The 19486-nt window shown below is 39.7% G+C and overlaps 2 protein-coding genes across 5 annotated transcripts in view; one reads left to right on the top strand and one right to left on the bottom strand.

Moving 5' to 3' along the window:
* Positions 1 to 7257, top strand: part of klf12b (Kruppel like factor 12b) — a 40578-nt gene extending 33321 nt beyond the window's left edge. For all 4 annotated transcript variants that reach the window (XM_085135805.1, XM_085135806.1, XM_085135803.1 and 1 more), the window contains one exon: positions 981 to 7257. In XM_085135805.1, the coding sequence (XP_084991931.1) occupies positions 981 to 1162 (182 nt within the window). In that variant the 3' untranslated portion in view covers positions 1163 to 7257. The remainder of the gene's footprint in view (positions 1 to 980) is intronic.
* On the bottom strand, positions 5304 to 11198 carry klf5b (Kruppel like factor 5b). The gene is made up of 4 exons (XM_085135802.1): positions 10839 to 11198; positions 9090 to 10020; positions 8914 to 8973; positions 5304 to 8561 (listed from the first exon to the last, which is right to left on the bottom strand). The coding sequence occupies exons 1-4, from the start codon at positions 11016 to 11018 to the stop codon at positions 8383 to 8385; spliced, it is 1350 nt and encodes a 449-aa protein (XP_084991928.1). The 5' UTR covers positions 11019 to 11198; the 3' UTR covers positions 5304 to 8382.
* Positions 11199 to 19486: the final 8288 nt, after the last annotated feature.

The following is a 19486-nucleotide window of genomic DNA, read 5'->3' as shown; positions in this document are numbered from 1 at the left end:
AGACCATTTATGCAAATGAAATAAGCGTGTTGCATTCATTACCCCAACCGTGTAGATCTTTGATGATTGTGACACCTCACGTTATAAAATCAGTCATTTCTCTCAGGCTGCTGCAAAGCCTGACTTTTCAGCCAGCGCACTAGCTGACAAGCAGTGAACATTAAGCTGTTAGGATAATGGAAAATGCTTTTTCCTATAAAAGGTCTCTGACCTCAGTCCACAATTAGACTTTTTTTATTTGACAAGGTTTCTATGGAAAAAAAAGACACATTTTGCCATCTAAAGTCAAAATTTGAGGTTATTCTCTCCAAATTTCAATTTAATGACTTGGAAACTTCAAGTTATTTTCTAAATTTTGACTTAAAGGTTTGAGTTAGAAAGGCAACTTTTTGAGATGTGAAATTTAAATTTTGACTTATGGGTAGCAAAGGTGTCGGCTCTTGGCCTGTTATAGAATATAGCATATCAGTTGTTTAGCCAATATACAGCAATTTGCTGTTTATTCACTGGAAATCATATAGACTTTAAAGCCAGTTTGAGGTCCAACAGTATAGACTGCTCAGAATATTAAGATAACACTTGATCAAATTCATGTTTTGTTTTTTGCTGTGACTTTGAATCCAGGCTTTAAAGGATTGAAGATTTTGTTTTTTGCTGACCACTGTTGCATCAGTTTGTGCTTCCACAGTCTTTCAGTGAAGACTTTCAAATCGAATATTTCCCTGTCGAAATCTGATGCGTGACTTATATGTTCCCGTAATCTTTTTGTGTTTAAATATTTTCTATAATATCTCATCAGACATCCATACCATTTTAGTGAGTTATATAGATTCTTGAAACTTGTGCAACTTGTGCACTACCAAAGTGGACATTAGGTTAGCGGTAATTCATGGATTATCACTCATCAAATGCAGATTCTCCAAATTAATTTGCCGGAAATGCGGCTGAACATGGACTGTGTTTTCTGACTTCCTTTCCAGGTGAAAAGCCATACAAGTGTACCTGGGATGGTTGCACCTGGAAGTTTGCCCGCTCTGATGAGCTGACGAGGCATTACAGGAAACACACAGGGGTGAAGCCCTTCAAGTGTGCAGACTGTGACCGCAGCTTCTCCAGATCTGACCACTTGGCCCTGCACCGACGGAGACACATGCTGGTGTGAATCAGACGGAGCGCGATGAAGAGAGAGATAGAGAGGTCAACGAAAAGACACACACTCACATGCATACACAGGCAGCCGGGGGAGCGGGATCTCCCTGTGAATGTTTTCAGCCGGCCTGGACGCGCACACACACACACACTATCACACTCACACCCACGTACAGACACAGACGCACACATGCGCTCATCCTTCATAAGGAGAGAAGACGGAGACAGAGAAGACTGATGGACGAAGGTGCACAGAGCTTGAGGAGCACAAAACAGGGTCACTTCTGGATCCTCTTTGGTTTGGAATGAAGAGACGGCAGGATCTTTTATTGTCTTTGCTTGGAGTATAATAGGGAACTGTCTTTTACAGCACTGTTCGTAAATGTTTCACTTTGATTTTTAAGATTAACTCTTTATTTGGACAAAAAAAAAAGTATAATGCAATTGCAACTGTCTTTTTTTTTTTTTTTGGTGTCTTTCTTTTCATTATTGTTCCAAACGGCTGCTTTTCCAGCATTCATAATGTGAAAGACCCCGTTGTAAGGAATGGATTTCCTGTGTGAGCAGGAAGAAGTTTGGCCTCGAATGGATCACAGAACGGACTTGGATGTAGTTGAAGTTACAGGTAGTGTTTTTTCACCACGCCCCCCCCCCCCCCCCCCCCCATGTGAGTCTGATTTGTGACCAGCAGGGGGCACCATTTAATCACAAGTGGTTTCATTTTCCTGCTGGCTTCTGCTCTTAGATCTGAGGCATCCCTTGTAGAAGCTAAAAGAAGGTCGGACTTTCACCTTTCTCATCGCCTGCAAACTGTAATCAAGATAGACTCAAATACCCACAACCCGAAAAGATCAACCTCATCAGCATCTCCACTTTTTCAGTCATTCAATGCCTGTTTTCATAAATAGAAATAGGACTTGCATATCATCGCACCAGCACACACCATTGATGATCCACTCACATGGCCGGACAACTCCAAATCTCATCAGTGCTGTTCTTTATGTAAACTGTAATCAAGATAGACTCAAATACCCACAACCCGAAAAGATCAACCTCATCAGCACCTCCACTTTTTCAGTCATTCAATGCCTGTTTTCATAAATAGAAATAGGACTTGCATATCATCGCACCAGCACACACCATTGATGATCCACTCACATGGCCGGACAACTCCAAATCTCATCAGTGCTGTTCTTTATGTTTATGTTGAGCCTCTTCAAAGCATTTATTAGAAAAAGGAAAAAAAAAAATCTGGTGGATTTTGAGCTGTGATTAGCAATCAGTAAAGTGCAATCTTAAAGGATAAATATACTTCAGTATAAAAATGTTTTGTTTATTGGGTTTTTGCTTCTTTTTTAATGCCTGCTTATTGCTTATGTTTGACTCAGAAAATACAACCCCTCATGTACAGTGAACTGAACAATCAGAGGAGATTTCCAGTATGTGAAAAAATAGAGGCACCTTACAGACTTTTATTGTGTCCTGACATTTCTCATTTTTTAAAAAAAAAAAAAAGTCATTCACCTCTCTTTTTTTCCAGCTGGATTTAACAGAAAAAAAAAAGGAATTTGTGTTGTGGTTTTGCACAGCACCGCAGCACTTGTCCATAAAATGACACTGACACCAGCTGAAGTGTTACAGGGATAGTGTGGCACCTGGTGTACAATACAGAAGAGCAATACATTCTGAACAAAGTGATGAGAAGGAACATTAAACCTCCTCTTTGTTCTGTTTGCTGATGTCAATATCTGAGGAGAAGTTCCCAGCTTGGCCACCTCCTCACGCTCTGTACCACAACTCCCTCCATTACTGACTGGTTTCTAATCTGATGTCTCCCAGCTGGTGATTGTCTCCACATGTATCATTTCTATTCCTGTCGTTTGTCTCAAACACAAACAAAGTCACTTGAAATCGCCTCAGACCAGATGTAAGTTATGATTTATATCTGATTTACCTGAGATTTGGTCATGTAAAAAGCCGAAAAATGCAGGAATTGCACACATGCATACACAAATACATGCACACTGTTTTTTTCCGTTCTTTTTTTCTGTGTGTGTGTGTTTGTATTCACAGCAGGAGTACCTTTTAGAAGCAGTTTCCGGCAGAGATATATTTATTGGAAAGCATCACTTAACCTTAATCAGGAAATTCAATTAAAAATATATTTTTATAGACCTAATAACAGACATTTTTGCAAGTATTTCCAGCGCTCTTTATGCTACGTAAAAGCTTTGGACATAAAATATCAGGCCAACCAATGTTATTCGATAATGCTGCCAAATGCATCTATTGGACCTAGGCCAGTAAAAAAGAAAAATGTTAACCTTTTCGATTACGGTACCTTGAAATCCATACACTTGCACGCTAATGCACAAACTTGGATTCCACATTCTCACTTTCAGTAAAACAGCCAAATCCAGGAAGCAATTTCCGCACGGAAGCGTGCAACACCCTTCTCGATTTGTTGGAGAACGCATGTTGTCATTATTTATCTGTATTGTTTGTGCACGACATCATGCCCAGTTGTATTAGCATTTTGGCAAAACCATATCAGCACCTTGTTTGTTTGTTTCGTATGATATTCAAATGATTTTATTTCAGATGTCAATTTATAAGCGAGTAATCATCATCGTATTTTATCATCCTTATAATGTATTAGAGCGTTTTTATGATTGAGGGGCACGTCTTCATTTGCATATAAATCTTTCTCTTCTGTACAAAGGACATTTTGAAATGTTGTAATATATGTGACAGTGAAGATAAAACTTATTACAAAGTTCTACAGCCTGTACATACATTGGAAAAATAGGGCTTTTGATTAGTAGATGCAGGAAATACATTTATACATGTAAAGTCTTTTTTCAGAGACTGTAATTTATCTAATTTGATATACAGTGAAATGGGGCTAATGGTATTCATCATGTAAATGATCATATGTGATGTTATAGAACAGTTTGCTTTTTATTTTCTCTTTGGTTTGTGGTTAAACACATTCATGATCAAATCATTTCTTTTTCAGTTCCCGAGGCTGAACCAGTGTTTGCTAGAATCGACCAATTATTTATACACAGTATTAAGGTACACAATTCCCTGTGTTGCTATTTTGCTATACCCGACAAGAAATTCTACCGATCAAGCACATATCAGCGACACATGTACTCCTGTATTCAGTATATGACGTTGCATGCCTTAATACACCAATTTCTGAAAATCTCAATTTGACTTGAAGATGGTGTCTCCATAGGACAGGGTGTATTGTATTTCCCTTCAGCATCTCTTTCCTCATATTTTAAAGCATAATTTTGTTACGGTAACCAGGGTCAAAGTTATGCAATAATAATAATGAATAGTGCCTCATATCACAAACTTGTAATATCAGCTGCTCTGTGCAGAGCTTCGATTTCAGCACGCGTGCTTGGATTAATAAATTTCAAACGAGAAAACCACGAATTCTGAGGGAAAAAAAAGAAGCACAGACAACATTATGCAAGTCGGACCTCTAATGTTGAACTTTCTTTTCGCACTGAGCCTTATACCATTGTGTACAATGCAGCATCTTCCCATAACACTTTCACAGGCTGTTTATAGCACACATTATTACTTTGCTTGCAATAAGTCACTTCCTCTAAGGGTAACAAAACCGAGTTACAAAGGTCTCTTGGTGTTTCAGCTTCAACACATCAATTCAACATAGTGATTCCATGGAAGATGATGAGGAATCATACTCACAGGAAAAAAGAAAAAAAAAAAAAGAAAGGAAAAAATATCCTGTGGCTGGGATTCCAGCAGTCACACCTCTCTTAATGAATACTTATCTTGCGGTTTCTGTCAGTTCAATATATATTTTACTTTCTGTATAACATCTGCTTTTGATTTTCCTGGTTTTGAAAATTTAGGTAGTGAAGCCAATGCCTTTGTTTCAAGTTTGCTGATATTACGTACAGTAATCGTTGTTCCTGTATTTATGTAAAGTGAGTGTAGTGTAAATATATTCAGATCTTTTCATTCTTACCGTAAAGAAAAATGTGATATTGCTCAACATCGCTTCAAAAAGGGAGATTCTGCTCATGGAATTCCACATCTGTAACAGAAATTTTTAATCCTGATATTTTTCAAAACTTCAACAACAGATGTACTCTTTTTTTTTTCTCCTGTTACACTTTTTTTTTGTTTCCTTTTCTCCGAGAGTTGTTTAAGTATCCAGTCAGTGTTTTTGCCTTTTTCTCTGTATTTTTCATATGGATGGAGCTGTGAAATTAAAATAAGTTCAAACATATACATGTATATTAATATGAATGGAGGCATGAAGGTTAATAAAGTTGCATTTTGTATGTAACAGACTGGGACGGAGCCAGTTGCTATCTATGACTGAGATGGATGGAATGTGGTTTCGGTGTCACTTAGACATCCGAGAACTCCCATTCGCTGGCATTCGGAAAACTAATCTCGCTATTAGGGAAGACGTAGCTGAACAACAGTACAGTGGTCTATACGCAAAGTTCATCAGCTCGCTACTGGAAGCGGAAAAAGACGTTTTGAATTGTCCAACTAAAACATTGTGTACCTCGGTGTAATATCACACTGCTTTGTTGTTCTTATGTAGTATCAACAAAGAGTAGTATTTTAAGACCTGGTATTCTCAAACAAGCCTTTTCTGAGAAAAGGTTTCAGCTAAAAGAATGCACCCTGTACTTCCTGTCCTCTGCTCTATTATAACGAGGTCTGGATGAATGTTTCTGTCAGGCAGCAACGGATTGAGATGATTACAATCAATTCCCACTCCACTAAGCATTTTACTGTGCAGGATCTCACCTGGATGATTTATCACTCACTAGAGTCTGAGTTATGTGGGCTTTACCGTGAGTAATGTAAAGCACTGGGAGGAGGGCTGGGGGGGACTTACACTAGTAAATAATCCTCAGAAGAGTTCAGGAGTTCCTCTGCACCCAGGACAAGCTCAGACACCTTCTGTGGCTTTTACAGGTTCTCCCGGTACTTTTTGCAAAAGCTTTGCTATGACTCATGTCAGGGACACCTTCCAAGAGTTGCAACCAAGAAAATGACTTGTTTTGTTTCGATTACACCAGATTGTTAAAAAGGAAAGTCTTGAATTGGGGTGTGGTCCGGACTAATTAGCAAATTCCAGAAAAACTGGCTCCTCCAGCTGGCAAGTGTCCTTGGGAAAGTTAGACAGACTACAAAGATGCTACATGAGTTATTTTTATTATCCTTCTAAAACTATCTGTATTTTCAGCTTGTAACTTAAAAAATAATGGTGTCAATGAGCCACCTTTAATTTTTTTCCCTCCTATTTTGCATAAAAAGCATAATTTCTAAAGCAAAAACCGATCAACATTGCCATGCCTGTTTTTGTGCTATTTCTTATTCAATACCAGCAAGGTTCACTGAAAGCAAAAGCTGTGGTGTAAAATTATATATTAACGTCCAATATTCCCGCTCTGCAAGCAACAAAAGATTAGCATTAGCATTAGCATTAGCCAGCGTTTTCTCAAGATTTAGCATGGAGACATATGGCTAGAGTAAACCTTTCAAATGTTGTGAATAAATTATCAGACATTTCAAAAGTTAATATTCAACACAAAGCATCTTTATTTGCACCGTGAGGGACACACAGCTCCATTGGACATTTGATCAGTTTAGGCTACATGTTAATGTTTCAGCTTTGACACAAACTTCTGGCCTTTGTGCATATTTAATTTATTCAACAGTATTGCAATAATTCACTGCGCTTCTTTCTTGGCTGGATAAACTCGTAACAGCGTCGACTGTAGCGGCGTAATCTAATCCTTTTTGTACTTTGTAAAACAAAAATAAACAAACCTAATTTATTTTAAAAAAGGAAACTTTTAAACTGTAATACAATCCAAAAGAAATACATGGTTCTTTTTTTTATTTTAAAACAGCAGATACAAAATATATACATCTTAAATAACAGAAACTTTAAAATTTGTTTTTGCTAAGCCATATTCAAATTTGGTCAGGTAATAGAGATTTCTATTAATGTTACATTGTGGAAATTAAGAGGAACATAGTGGATGGTTTTTAACAGGCAGGGGCAGCTTCGTTTTTCATTCATTCATTCATTCATTCATTCAAAAAAAACTAAGCAGTTAAAGGCACTTTCAAAAAGGTGTTTGATATTTGGAGAGAAGTCAAAGAAACCGTCAACTTTCATAGATGTTCACACTGAAAACATTAAGTGTCACCCAAAAGAAATTCTAGTCAATGTTTTGATTTCTCCACGATGACAACAAACAGGAGAGAGATAATAAATGTTCCCAAAGATATTGTAAATTGTTTCAGCACTTCGTATTCCTAATATAAAATGAGATCTCGCTGAAAGTTAAACACCACAGTAGTGAAAAGTGTTCACAGAAATCCTAAAATCAAGATGCAACATTTGGATTCATCTCCTGCACTTAGAAAAAAAAAAGACAACCCTCTCTCTAATGACCATGCGTATGTTACAGTGTCAGAGCACAGATAAAGATCATTCACCGTGCTGGTCATTCAATGCTTAATATCTCATACCAAGTGTCCTCATGCTGTAAGCAATGCAATCACCACATGGCTCACAAACAATGCCCATCACCCCCTCGATGTTTATTCTTCCTGCTACCGCTTTAGAAAATTCTGCAACTTGCTTTCCTGCAACTTTAACTTAAGTGCTTTTACTTTCTATATTACACAAATGCACAACCAACCCGTTGACCTACCAGCTGCAACAACATCCTCCTCCCTCCGGCTAATAGCATACATAGATATCTGCACTTACAGTGTAGTAGTTTGCAGCATACTAAATAAATGCCCCTATGACACATGGGTGACATGATGTGTACAATGAAAACACCTAAATATAAAATTTAGATTTCAAAATGTTTTTGTGTAGAATTAAAATAAAATTTTAAAAAAGATACATTATAGTTACGTTATTACATTATGTTATGTTTTTACTAATACCTATCCCCTAAACTGAGGCATTTGTGTGGAAAAAAAATAAGGCAACCATAATATTTGATCTTTTTTACATTATTATTATTCGTATTTGTGGGCCAGCACTGCTAAGATTATCTGCCCCTTTTGGAGTGAGTGAAATAAGTTTCACAGTTTTTAACATGTTTATTTGCTGATATGCATATGATGGTATTTTGTCCAAAAAACCAAAACCAAAAAACAGGAAAGGAAGATTGATGTTTTTATAGGAAGAGGTTTCTAGCTCTGGTGTCTCTTCATGTGCAGGGCCAGGTGGTCAGAGCGGGAGAAACAGCGGTTACACACTCCACACCGAAAAGGCTTTGCCCCGGTGTGTTTCCTGTAATGGCGTGTCAGCTCATCAGAGCGGGCGAAGCGCCACTCACATCCCTCCCAGGAACAGTGGTACGGCTTCTCACCTTCATCGGGAAGAAGTTGAAGAATAAAGGTAGCCAGTCATTATATATTTAAATATATTTGAATTCCTTCAATATTTAATGTTATGCAAGAAAAAAAAAACCAAACTACTCCATCCAATTAAAAAAAACAAACTCACACTAAGCCACAACTGTGAGTCATAAATCACACCGTGTCCTGTCTTCGTCCCGGCTCTCTTTATGAGAGCTGCGGGTTTATGTGATTTGACAGCAGTGAGATGTGGGCCAGGTCTGTCAGCAGACAGAATGCATCTGCAAGCCAAGTGCAATTTTTCTGCCTGGCAACGTCACCAATTTCATCCAAAAATAAGAAGTGCAACTCAGAACATTTTACCTGTGTGCGTCCGCAGATGAGCCTTTAAGTGAGATGACTTTGTGTATACTTTCTGACAGCCTGTAAAAACAAACAGATAGAGCTCATTAAGTACTTGCATTTTATATCTTTTTTAATGTTGACAAAATTTAAACTCAAGTTTATTGTTGTTATGGAGACCGAACAGAAGTCTTAACCTGGGATGTCACAGTGGTGAATCCGCCGTCTCTCCAGATCAGGATTATTCCTACGATTGTACTTAACTGGAGCCGACTGAGCCAACACCGGGGACAGCGGGCCAATACCCGACGTTGTTTGAACTGGTGTCAGACTCGAACGCTGTACTCGTCCAGAACCTGAACTTTGGATGAATCCAGACGTGGAAATTTGATCTTGGTTTTGGATTGGAGCTATGCTGGGTGTCTGTACAAGATCAATGGAATTGTGGGTCTCAAAATTTAACTTAGAGGCGATGCTGGCTTCGTAGGATGGAGGTGGGGAGAGGTTGTGAAGGACTCCTTTGCCCCTGTCTGGACTTGAAGGCTCAGAGTTTGGCGGAGAAGGTGGCAGATAGGTTGATCCTGGCTGATGGCCCACGCGTCGATTAAATGAAAAACATTCGTTCTGCAAGCTGCTCGCAGGTTTCGTAGAATTCGGGACTGGGCCAGCATGAACATTCCCAGTGGGAATGCTTAACGGGGCTATGGGGATGGGGTTCACCTGCGAGCTGTGAACGAGCTGTTCCAAATCAGAGTTCAAAAGCTGAAATAGGGGAACGTCCTGGAAATCTGGCACTTCCTGCTTGATGACGAAGTTACCACTTGCAGTGTCAGCTGCGCAAAAAAACCCTGGGTATTCAGGGACTGCTGGCGATACTCCGCTCCCCTGGCACGCGGGATGCATCAGAGAGTTTGTTGGCTCGGTTTTGATCTGTCTGACAGTCCTGCAAAGGCCTGGGTGCAGATATGTGACATCGGGAAGGAGCAAACTCATGCTGACGCTGTAAGGGGAGGCAAAGTCCTCGGTGAAAGGTGGCTCTAGAGCCAGGGTGCTGTCTCTGCACATCATTTTGGAATTTACTACATCCTGTGGTTGTGAACACAAATAGCTGTCCATCTCGGATTTACCCTGGGAGAGGCAAAACAGAGGAAAATGATCAGGTGAGTCGTAGCAAGATTGTTACTGTGGATGTAAAGACAGCAGAATAGGAAATACAAGTGTTGTGCAATTGATTCAAGCTCACTAATCGCTTAGTTTTAGGACATTTTTCATTCAGATTTATCAAGGTCAGCACTCATCATGCACTCATCTGTTTATATCCTTATTTCTTTGGACTTGGAGAAATATTAATTGGGGCAAGAGTTAAGGAAAAATCAGAGCCATTCAGAACTTCCCATTATTGCCCATTTAAGGTACTAGAAGTCTGACAATAACAAAAGTAACTGGCGTAAATTAATCTGGGGATGCATGCTGGGGCCTACTCGTGTGCACCCATCCACATCAAAGACGCCCCCACCACCCCCTCCCTACAAGCAGCAGACGCCCTTCTAAAACACTCCAGGCTAAGCTGTTTCAGAATACATGGCTGAAATTAGAACATGCAGTTGCTCTGCACGGCAATGCATCTTCCTCAGGAGTTGTTTCAGGAGCGGGAGCAACGCGTCACATCCCAGCCATGTCCTGTTTGCAATTCCCCCTCTTAACAGTTAGTAAATAGCAGCATCGATGCAGAGGTTAAAAGCCTAGGATTTAGCTGTAATTACACGGGCCTTCCTTCAGTATCGTGGGTCACATCTTTAAATGAAAACAGCCTTTTTTTCTTTCTTTTTTTTGCTTTGATCAGCAACACACTGTAATCCTGCGTTAAACCTGCTGACACCAGTAAAGCCCGTGATGCTGAGAGGCAGAAGGGGAAAGAAAAAAATAATAATAATACGAGCTCCTACCAAATTGTAATCGTGGAAGGAGGAAGTTCCCGGGATGGCATCCCTCGTGTTACAGAGCACTTGTCCATGATCTTCACCTCTAAGACCGTCGGATGTCAATGGTGCGGAGGTTTTCTGGAGGAACTGCGCGTCCTGCCGCGGAGCAAACCAAACATTATTATTCCTCACGGCAGCGGCCATGCAAGCAGAGATTCTGGGCAACTATCCGAAATCTTTAGCGAATGAATGCAGCATAAGTGTTCTTTTGTTTCGAAGAAATCTGTAGCAGGAAAACGGCAGCTGTCAAACGCTCATTCTCCCTATTTTGCGCTGGCTTGTCAAATTACGCAACTGCGTGATATCAGCGCGTCTGCAGGGCGGGGCTGAACATGTACAAAATAAACAGGACAACCAGCCGATCGCGATACACCTAGTGTAATGAATACTGTGGTTGTGTGATGGGGTGAAATGACAGAGGGTGGAAATAACGCAAAAACTCTTGGGGATTAGTGATTAAAGAGTCACTTGCGAGAGAATAAGGTGTCAAGTGTTTGTGAGCATGAAGGAGCGGTTTACAGGCGCAGTTCGCAGACATTAGAGTAAAGTGAGTCAGTGACTCGTTGATGGAGTCGGTGCAGAACCCCGCAGGGTCATACTTAAAAAGAATGCTTTGCTTCTTACGCTTTTATAAGAGCTGCAAGTTTTTCAAACTGGACACAAACTTTTGAGGGGAAATATTTTATTATACACATGGTTTTCTTTTCTCTCCCAAATTTAGAAGGAAATTCAACAATCTTTTTAACTCTTAACATCCCCACAGATAGATTCAAACTGGTGAGTTCTCTGCGTCTCGCTTCGCCAGTAGTTTCGCTCTAATTTCTTCACGCACTCTCTGATTTTGTTCAGAGACAGAGGATCCTGCAGGCTTGTGTCCTGGTGTGGCATGTTAAAAACGCCACTGCAGTGCAGCTGTCTGTCATGACTGCATACTTGATGCCAACATTCCTGAGCCAGCGACGAAGCCTGCGCGCATATACAGGCTACGCATGTTTCCATCAAAATAGCTCAGCATTTCAATCAAATGCAGCGTACGCCATTGTGCGTTTTAGCACCGATTAACTGTACTGAACTTTAACCTGCAGGTGTTTGAACTTCGTCCTACGGCAATCCCTGCTAAACTTCCAGTCCTGTATTCATTTTGCACTCTAAAGACTTAGAAATGTGACCCTGCAGGAACTTGCTTTTGTTCTTTACTATATTTTCTTGGATTTGGCCCAGAAATAAAGGAGATTCCAGCCTTCAGCCCACTCGAGATCAGAGTGACAGCAGCTTTATAACTCAGCTTAACAAAACAGAATTGACTTGTCGACCCCCCCCCCCCCCCCCCTCATAATACACTGTGTATTCACATATATGTATGTATGTATGTATGTATATATATATATATATATATATATATATATATATATATATATATATATATATATATATATATATATATGAAACCTCAGTGTGTGTAAGGATTTCTTTTAATGTGACATTTATTGCCACTCCCATCCACTTTCACCTTCAGGCATTTCATGTCCTCTTATTAAAATGTTGTAACTACACCCATTGCAGGCTTGACTGAACATGTTTTAAATATGAGAATCGCTCGGGTTACATATGGTCATATTTGAAAGCCAAAATATACGAGGAAAACATGTTTCTAATGTATGCAGCAATTTTATTTAATATTACACAAAAGTCATATTGACTCTTGCACTTTATTTCACAATTATTAGAGATGACTGAAGATTTCTTTTAAAGTCTTTATGGTTTTCTAAATTGCCTCTGCTTTTTCATCTTATGGCTTTCTCTTAACTCTAAGTCTTTTTTTTCTTTTAAGAAATCATCTTACCTTTTGCATTTTAAGATAACCATTATCAAAGATTTTGTTCTACGTATATATTATAAGATGGTGTGATCATAATATTAAGGGTGGCTTTTAAACTCTTACCTACATCAGGATGAGTCACCCCCAAGAAAATGCTTGCAATTTCAGATTTTTTAATAATGAGAAAAGTTTTTTAGAAACATATTCAAATGACTGCTGATCATCCAATTGGGAGCTGACTGATTGCCTGTCATGAGCTGACCTTTAAAAGTGCAATATAAATCCATGAATGTCTCAGCTGCAAGAGGAGCAACTGTCGTTCTTGGCTCTTCCTGTACAGTGAATGTGAGCCGAGCCCTCCGCCATATCCCTCGTATTAAAACCTCACAATATGCCCAACAACTGCACAGCGGAGGACAGAGAATGCACGGTATGTGCTTACAGCATCACAACTCCTGTCTCCTTTCACATGGACTAATATGGCCAAGCCAAAATGGGATCGGACAATAAACACATGCATCACATTACTACTGTTGGATTAACGTTTTCGTGCTTTCTTTCTTTTTCTTCCTTTTAAACGAAACAGCTTAATAAGAAATAAATTAGCTGGTTTGTTTTTGTGTAACTGGTATAAATTGTGTTTATTTGTGCTCGTTTCTTGTCTTGAATAATCTGAGCTCTTGTGAAATTTGCAACACAAGAAATACAAACAAATCTAAGTTACCCTCTATATTTAGTCATCGTCAAGCAGGTGCTTTTCACACCCACCAGAGGGCAATGGTCAGCTGCAGTTGGATATCTTTTTTCCTCATTTGTGCATTTACATAGTGTAGCTTTGTACTGCAGAACCATCAGAGTTTGTGTGCTTTCTACGTAGTTTTATATAGTGTATAATCCCCCCCCCCCCCCCCCCCCCACACACACACGAGTGTAATGGGCAGTGGGTTGACATTTCATGCAGTAAATCCACACTTTAATTTAGTGCTACTAATTTTTTAAAGCAAGACCATTTCTTTCTGTCTTTCTTTAATCTGGGTGGTTTTTTAACTAGACACGTAAAGTTAATTTTAAATCACTGGTTATTTTCATTGTAAATTAAAAGCTTGACTTGACTGAACTGATGCAAGGACAATTATGTTTTTAAAACCTGCTTAATGCAAATTCTCTTTGACTTTCTATATAGTCTTTAAAACATGAAGCAGGCACTCTGCATTATAATTCATTTGATGTCAGCTTTACAAAGCCTGCCCTTGAAAAAATACAATCAATAATTTTTTCTTTGGCTTTATTGTTTTGTCTCAAGTTTGGCTGTGTTACAAGCTCGGCTTGTTGACTGTGCACAGCATTTATCTGATCTGACACAGTTTCATTAGGCATTAGTAATCATTTCCATAGCACACAACATTAGAGTACTCCTGTTTGTAAAACAGCAGATGAGGCTAATGCCGTCCTCTAGGGAGAAATTCAATATAATTCGTTAATTAAATGGAATAATTTAATTACAGTAACTAAGAAAGCATTCATCAATATAATTGTTTCTGGAGCCACCATTATAATTGAGGTTTAAGTGAAAACAAGTCCGTTTCTAATGTTGGTAATGTGCTGACATAGTTCTCCCACCCTCCATTTGTTCCTCTCTCTGATCTTCCACCATGCCATTTCTCCACAGTGTTTCTGTTTGATAGCCAGCCATACCACATCAGCAAGACCAAAACATTTATTACAGCCATTTAATTTAACCTCTCTACAGGCACGGACAAGAAGACAGAGATGATAGCACAGCCGCACTGAAAGACTCTCGCTGTTCAGCTTCTAATCTGATCCTCTCTGCTGCCCTTTCATAAAGACACCAGAGTATTACCTTGACTCCAAACATACCTCTGCCATTTAAACTGTCTTAGATTTCACCACAAAGACGGCCAAATAGAGTCCAATTCATTCTTCAGGGCCCAAATAATAAAACATAATTTTCGCCTAATCTGCCTGAAGAATGTCCTCTGTTTGAAGTTGACAGTGCTCTATCTTCTGAGAGGAATAATTGCCTTTTGAGTACAGCAGGAGAGGCCACTGAGGTAAGCCTGTCGAGGGTCTGCACCTTACAGGTGTGCCCTTGGACAGACAACCCCCTCGTTGTTCTTGGGAGAGTGAGGGAGAAAGGGAGAGGGCAAAGCCAGACTGAAAGAATTCATCTGCCAGTTGAAACGTTACGAGGCAGTGGCGGCGGCACAGCAGCAGCAGCAGCACCGCTCTGCGTTCTCATATCACCGTGTGGCCAAAGTGAAGTGAACAAAGAGACAGTGATCTCCAGTAATTCCTCCTGTCTGGGTACAGCCGACCACTTCTTGTCATTAAAGTTTTATCATGTTGCTTTTTATCACGACCGCTTCGTGAAATTGACCTGGTTGTAATCTGTTTAATTTCGATGACTGCACAGTGACAAAGTTACTGACAGTTATTGTCTAGAAATGTAAACGACACTCCTCTCCGTATAGTGCAGGCTTTGTGTGCTTCCACAGGCAAATTTCAATCTGTCAGCCTCGTCTGGCCACAGTGATTCAGCGCAGCCATTGATTTGTAAGTTAAACATTAATTTCCCAATCATTTCGCTCAAAGTGTATGCTATTTATCAGTTATGCGAGATAGTTATTTTGTAGCTATCTTTGTAAGACAAACTCAGTCTCTGCTTCATTTGTCAAACTTCTTCCTGGATTTTTAATGGGGGCCTATTAATTGAGCAGAGAAATCTGTCCCTTTCTGAACATGGCACTGAAAGCTGCTGAACAGCTGTCCCAGCTCTGGAGAATCATATGGAAGAATGCATTATCGGCCTTGTTTGAATATTCCCTTAGATTTGGAATAATCAGGCAGCTATTCAGCAGTGAGATGGCCATGCACAGATGCCAAAGCACAGCTGAGGGAAGCACAATGGTGTAATGCCGATGAAACACACACTGACACACACACACACAACCAACGCCATGGAAAACGTGAATAATGCAGGTGCGCTTTATTTCTGTACGGTGTGCTTATCATACATAACAGCAGGACACTTTCTTTCAGCCCTTTTATCTCCTTTTTTTCTCCTCTCTTTCGTCGTGCCTTGTTCAAGGTGATCCTAGCTTTGCATATGGCTGATTAATCTTATTGCACAGTAGCTAACATTGATCACAGAAATGATTAGAAATGCATTAGTCAGCAGACTGTTTGGAGTGGTTGGGTTTAAGTGCTAGTGCCAAGCCATTTTCCATAGGTGTCCATGTTTTTAATTTTGTTATATAGAATTTTGCAAATGGATGCATGCATGCGGCCCAAATACAGCATCAAAGCTTTAATGCTTACAGACATAATTTAATCTCCTAGATGGTAGGACTGATGGGCTGTGTAGAGAAGGCATCCCTGCTAAATTCATTATGCTAAAAGTTGCTAGATCTCACTAGCTGATGAGAGAAACAGAGTAGCACAGCGTATGTTTGTATTTTTTGCTATGCAAGAAGCTGGCACTGCATTGTCGAAGAAAGCTTTCCCTCTATCACTTTTGTGTTTGTGTGTGTCACTGACTTATTTTAAGCTTAAATCTAAGTTTAAAGAAGAACAAGCACATTCTAAAAGTGTTCACATTTATTTATTGCACAAAACAGACTGAAGAACACACTGAGGTGCTTCAGTGCTGTGTCTCTTATGGTATGTGGATTATAATTTACAACGGCTCTGCAAAAGTACAACACCTCCAGAGTTCTTGGACCTAAACAACAATAGCATTTTACTCTTTATGACTTTGAAGCCAGCTGTCACGATGATGACATTTAATTTCCCTTTTGACAATACATTTTCACTCTTGTGTATAAAGGCGTCACCAGGCTGACATATTTTATTGAAAAAACTACAGATGTGAAGCATTTTGTTCCAAATTTTCAAACTTTGCCAAGCCACCCAGTGGGCCGTGTTGATCTGGCTCCCAGGCTGCATGTTAATTACGTAAATGATACCGGCTTCTGTACAAAAGCTTCAACTTCTATAGTCTCTAATTTGATATTTATACCCCATTTCAAATGTTTAGTACTGTTTGTGCTAGCATTAGTAAATATCAAACATGGATCACAGCATAGTTAGACGGTTACACAACATTTATTCTCATGAATAAAAGGAAAAAGAAATAAATTGTTTGTGTGGGGCACTTTGGTTGCTTTGGCCATGTGTTTAGGATTGTCAGTGGCTGAATGATGAAATGTCATACAGTGAGTTTTGATGCATTTGGCTGAAGGTTAGCACACAGGCTTTACTTTACACACGCAAGTGGGAAAGTCCTTTTTCTTTAAAACAGTGCTGTTCTTTAATCACTTCAAAATAAAAGTTAAAGTTGAAGCTGAGGACCTTGCCTCTATCCCAACATGTTTTTTTCCCAAAACCATTTGTCATTTGTCTCCTGACCTCGCTGACAGCTCCTCCTCCTTCTCGCTCATGCCTCAGATGCCGCCTTTAATCATTAAACAAAGTCCTTCTTCATACACAACACTTCCTTTCTTCTTGTGATTTCAGAGATACTGGGGGGTTTAATCTAAATGCCTTTGTACCTTTTCTATTTACTGTGCTTTATTATGCTTTATTATTATAGAACGTCCATACCCAAACCCAAGGTGGAGTTGCACAAGGTTAGTTTTAAAGGTGATATGTACTGGGCAGAGATGAGATGACAAGGAGAGGGTAATGTTTGCAGGTGCAAATAAAATCACGGCTAATAAGTTGCAAAACAGGGCATGAAAGAAGAGAAGTGACTGATATGAATTGAATGACAAATTGTCAACACAGCTTAAGTAAATTGGGTTGTACAATAAAATGGGCTCGATTACTTAGCAAAGGACACTGTTACAATTAACAAATAGCTTCCTTCCAGCAGCATAAGTGCAAGCCATAAGAGTCCCACCAAGACAACTCTTGCCACATGTTCAACACTCCCCATTAAAAACCTGGGGAAATTAATGAGCTTCCATTGGCACCCTCACAACAAAGGGATCTATAAAGCAGCCTTAATGTTCTCAGGGAAACTTTACTCTTCAGTAGTTCCCAATCAACCGGTAGCAGCAGATTTTGTTTTATTTCCCTTGTAACCTACAACAGGAGCTAAAAACGCTACTCAATGCAACTTTACATAAATGTTATCCCTGATTGAAATTGCTTACAGCTCGCTCTTAATTAACAATTTGTCAATAATTAACCATGTTGGGTTATCAAAAATATAATTGTGTATGAATGCACGCTTTATGTTTAACTAACAGCTGAGCAGCGTGTTTTCAAAAATCTATAAGTCTGCAAACTATTGCCAATTATAGCGACAGTCATTAGTTATTTGCTCTTACCTCTATCATCTGAATTACCTAAATAAATAAATTAAATAATCACCCCCACCCACCCACCCACACACACACAATGTAAATGAAGAACAAAATCTTCTCATGTTGTGAGCATTGATTTGTACTTTCTACCTGCTTGTACACAATTAAGAACACTTAGGAATCAAAGAGCGCAGAGGTTTGCAGAAAGGTATTAATTAGAACTTTATTTATGCAGATGCTTTGTAAATTTGCATAAAAAGCAATTCCACAGATGGGTTTATGGCAGTAATGACTGTTCCAGTCTGCAATAAAACATCTGCTTAATCACAACAGAGACAGTCAGTGGCTGCTGTGAAAACAGGCTGTCCAAGTACATCTCAAAGAAAGTAGTGAGGAGAAGAGCTCGTGTGGACAGGTCAGGGGGGAAAAAATAGTAAAGCGATTTTAGAAAAAAAAAAATTGTGAAAGTTAGTTAAAAGAGACACACTTCTCCCAAACATTTCCCAGTGCTGCTTTGAGTGCTCTGATGTCGAGAAAAATACCCTTATCGTGTTGGCAGAACAATCCACTTACTATGTTTAAGAGAAGAGAGAATTTTGTTCCAAGTCAAGCCAAGTCTTTGTCTATGTGTGCCAACTATTTTGAAAATATTCCACTTTGTGTCTTTTTTAATCTGGAAGAGCCACACACAGATACAAGCCTTTGCACAAACACTCACACACGCATAGCAGTGTGGCTACAAGGTCACTCCAAGTATTGATAAATCACCCAGCTGTGATTCCCTCCTGACAGCTCAAACTAACATCAAGCTGGATGGGGGAGAACAAAAGACCATCAAGCAGCCCTTTTCCTGACACTTTTATTCAATCACGGCCAGATTGCTTACGACAGCACCAGCAGCTGTTTCGTCTTCATCTTTCCCCATTTGATAAAGCGTGTCAAGTCATATTTCTGTAAGTACTTCACCTCACCCCATACTGTGCAGATCCACAGCGATTCGGCATATGCACATTCCACATGAGGGGATCGTCAAATGGGTCAGGGAGTAATGACACCCCTCTGAAGGTCGCAGCACACTGGCGTGGGGGTGGGAGCAGGTAGATGGGTGGAGGGTGCGCATGTAAGGGGGTGACGACAAAGCAACAAGCTGAAGGTCAAAGATAAGAACAGCCGCAGAGATATCTAAGATAGCCAGCAGAAATTAAACAATGAAGGAAAGGCAGTAGGGCTTTGATTGTGTGATTGTGTTTAAGAGGGGGGGGGGGGGGGTGTTTGTTGGGATTGTTATTTTGGGATCACCATCCCATTTAGAGCTCTTCTGTTGACCTTTTTCCTCATAGGATGGAGGTTGGTGATAGGACAGCGAAATATTGCAGATGTCTATTGTTTGTTTTTGATCAGACATCAGGGCAAACAGAAGCGACATTTCCATTTAGCAACAGCCTTTTAATGTTTACATTTAA

Source organism: Neolamprologus multifasciatus, chromosome 16 (assembly GCF_963576455.1).
Source record: "Neolamprologus multifasciatus chromosome 16, fNeoMul1.2, whole genome shotgun sequence".
Taxonomy (NCBI): Eukaryota; Metazoa; Chordata; class Actinopteri; order Cichliformes; family Cichlidae; genus Neolamprologus; species Neolamprologus multifasciatus.
This window is presented reverse-complemented; position numbering and strand designations above follow the sequence as displayed.

What these genes read in the sequence shown, in the direction of transcription:
- klf5b (XM_085135802.1), bottom strand. Translation starts at nt 11,018, where the DNA reads ATGGCCGCTGCCGTGAGGAATAATAATGTTTGGTTTGCTCCGCGGCAG. An exon ending in CCTTCCACGATTACAATTTG is followed by an intron (nt 10,021 to 10,838) that starts GTAGGAGCTCGT and finishes TGCCTCTCCCAG; the next exon opens with GGTAAATCCGAGATGGACAG. An exon ending in TCATCTGCGGACGCACACAG is followed by an intron (nt 8,562 to 8,913) that starts GTAAAATGTTCT and finishes TTCCCGATGAAG; the next exon opens with GTGAGAAGCCGTACCACTGT.